Below are 2200 nucleotides of genomic sequence, written 5' to 3'. Positions count from 1 at the left end.
GCCTGCTCTAAAAAGACAGTTAATAGGGCCGCCTGGGTGGCTCAGTGGGTTAAGCCACTGCCTTTGGCTCAGGTCATGATCCCGGGGTCCTGGGATCGAGTCCCGCATCAGGCTCTCTGCTCAGCGGGGAGCCTGCTTCCTCCTCTCTCTCTCTCTCTGCCTCTCTGCCTACTTGTGATCTCTGTCAAATAAATAAAATAAATTCTTTAAAAGAAAAAGACAGTTAATGACCATTTTTATCATTAAACACCTACATTTCAAAATCATGCTGCATGAATGAACTCTCACTTGGCAAAATATACATGTGTGAGGTCTGAGCAAGTTTATATAAACTGTGAAATATACCCATCAAAAATAATTATTGCATTTCTTCTGTGCCTCCCAGGAGCTTGCTCATGGTAAAAGATTCCCTGCTTTCCAGTATTTTATAAATTCCTTGTGGCACGAGGTAACACCAGGTCAGTTTAGTAAATGTTCGGCGTGTTTTTGTGTTTGCCTTCAGATGCGAGGGCTAGCCGGGGATAAGCAGATTGTTTTGCTTTGTTTTATAAACTTTGTATCCATCCCATCCACTGACTCTCTCTCCAGGTTTATCCTGGCTTTATCTTCCCGCAGCCCTGCAGCACAGGAAGGAGCAGACTCCGGTACCTGGCAGCTAAACCCTCAAACCAGTAGGTGGCATTTAACTTTCCATAAAGGGGTGGTGACAGTGGAGGAGAGAGGTCAGGGTCATAGGTTATATCCTGTTGCTGTGTGCTTTCTGAGGGACAGCAGGTCTGAGAGGGCAGTTGTGAGAATGGCTGTAAATTTTAATGACCGAAACTGTGGCTTCTTTCAGAGAGAGGTGGTCGATTTCATCAATAAGCAAATACTTCGAAATGGAGTTAGTCCCCACTTCTACTCGATGCAGCTGTGCAAGTCCTGGAGCGATATGGAGAAGAAGTTGCGAGACGTCCTGACTAACTCAGCAGTGGCAGAAGCCACCAAGGAGGCTTGTGCCTGGAAAACCCTGGCCCAGGCAGTGCGCATGGCTCAGAGGCAGAAGCGGGAACACGCGGAAAAGGTGAAGAAGCTCCAGGATCAGCTGGACGAGCAGAAGCTGTTCACCAACGTCTTGGTCGGGACGGTGAACAGACTCAGGGATATGCAAGAAAAGGAAAAGAAGGCGGCCCAGCTGCAGCTTCAGGAAAGCCTCACAGCCCTTCGTGGAGTGGAGGAAGAGCGAAACCTGCTGAGGAACGAGCTGCTCAGGGCGTCAATTGCTCAGTCTCAAAAGCAGGACGGAGCTGTGGAAAATAAGGGGAAGGAGGTGTGGATGTTTGGTAAGTTTGCTTTTGCTCAGGCTGCAGCTAGTGATATCGGGGCAAGGGGTGGCGGGGGTGGGGGGGTGGAGGCAGGGAAGGGAGCAGGCCTGGAGTCTGCTACTCCTCCTGGGACTGCAGCTCTAGCGGGGGAGGCTCAGGAGGGGAAGGGATGGCTGTATGGGGCAGGGACAGAGGTGGGGAGGGGGTGGGGGGTACCAGTCGTTCCTTGCTCTGAGGTCTTAGGGACCTGGTCTTGGGTTATTCAGCAGCCACCCCTTAGTCTGTCTGAATCCCCTTACTCATTCCTCCCTGCATCTTCTCTCCCAGGAGCAGCAGCAGAAGCTGCAGCAGTTCCTGCTGGGAACAATTCCAGAAGCACCTGGAAGGGTAAGCATTACCCCTCCAAGAAGTTCTTGTCTAAAAGGCTTAAGCAAGAATCTGGTTTCTCTTGCTCTGCAAGACAGGCCGTGAGGGGCAAAGGCGGGGATTGGGACTGTCAGCAGTGTCATTCAGTGAATTTCTCATGGCGCAAAAAGTGTTTTAAATGTAAAAACTTCCAGGATGCCAGGGAAGGTGAACGCTCTGCCCACAATTAGGGGCCTCATTAAATTCTCACAGATTCATTCCCTAATGCTCTCTTCTGATTTAGAAATGGAGCGGGAGCGTGTTATTGGTTAGATGTTAAGTAGAAATAGACAAAAAGGAAGAAGGTAGACAGTCATCTTTAACTTTACCCGCAGTTAACATTTCACTTACTTACAGCTCTGAGGGTCACTACATAGGCGAGTTCTAAGACTTCAACAGATTTCTTAGGACAGCGGAATCATTTTTTTAAATGAAGCTTATAACTTGCTTATGACTATTGTTATTGATTTGATAAAATTTGGACTGCAGGA

The 2200-nt window shown here is 48.7% G+C and overlaps 1 protein-coding gene across 1 annotated transcript; it reads left to right on the top strand.

The window, feature by feature from the left end:
* The first annotated feature begins 609 nt into the window (after positions 1-609).
* Positions 610-1921, top strand: LOC116583274. Its single transcript, XM_032331341.1, has 3 exons — positions 610-671; positions 839-1322; positions 1632-1921. The coding sequence occupies exons 2-3, from the start codon at positions 905-907 to the stop codon at positions 1898-1900; spliced, it is 687 nt and encodes a 228-aa protein (XP_032187232.1). The 5' UTR covers positions 610-671; positions 839-904; the 3' UTR covers positions 1901-1921.
* The last annotated feature ends 279 nt before the right edge of the window (positions 1922-2200 follow it).

This window comes from Mustela erminea, chromosome X (assembly GCF_009829155.1).
Source record: "Mustela erminea isolate mMusErm1 chromosome X, mMusErm1.Pri, whole genome shotgun sequence".
In the NCBI taxonomy this organism is placed as follows: domain Eukaryota; kingdom Metazoa; phylum Chordata; class Mammalia; order Carnivora; family Mustelidae; genus Mustela; species Mustela erminea.
Note: the sequence above shows the minus strand (reverse complement) of the source record. Positions and strands in the feature narration are given on the sequence as shown.

Excerpts from the sequence above, each read along its gene's own strand:
- LOC116583274 (XM_032331341.1), top strand. The coding sequence starts at position 905 with ATGCAGCTGTGCAAGTCCTGGAGCGATATGGAGAAGAAGTTGCGAGAC. Across the intron at positions 1,323-1,631 it reads GAAGGAGGTGTGGATGTTTG|GAGCAGCAGCAGAAGCTGCA; the intron begins GTAAGTTTGCTT and ends CTTCTCTCCCAG.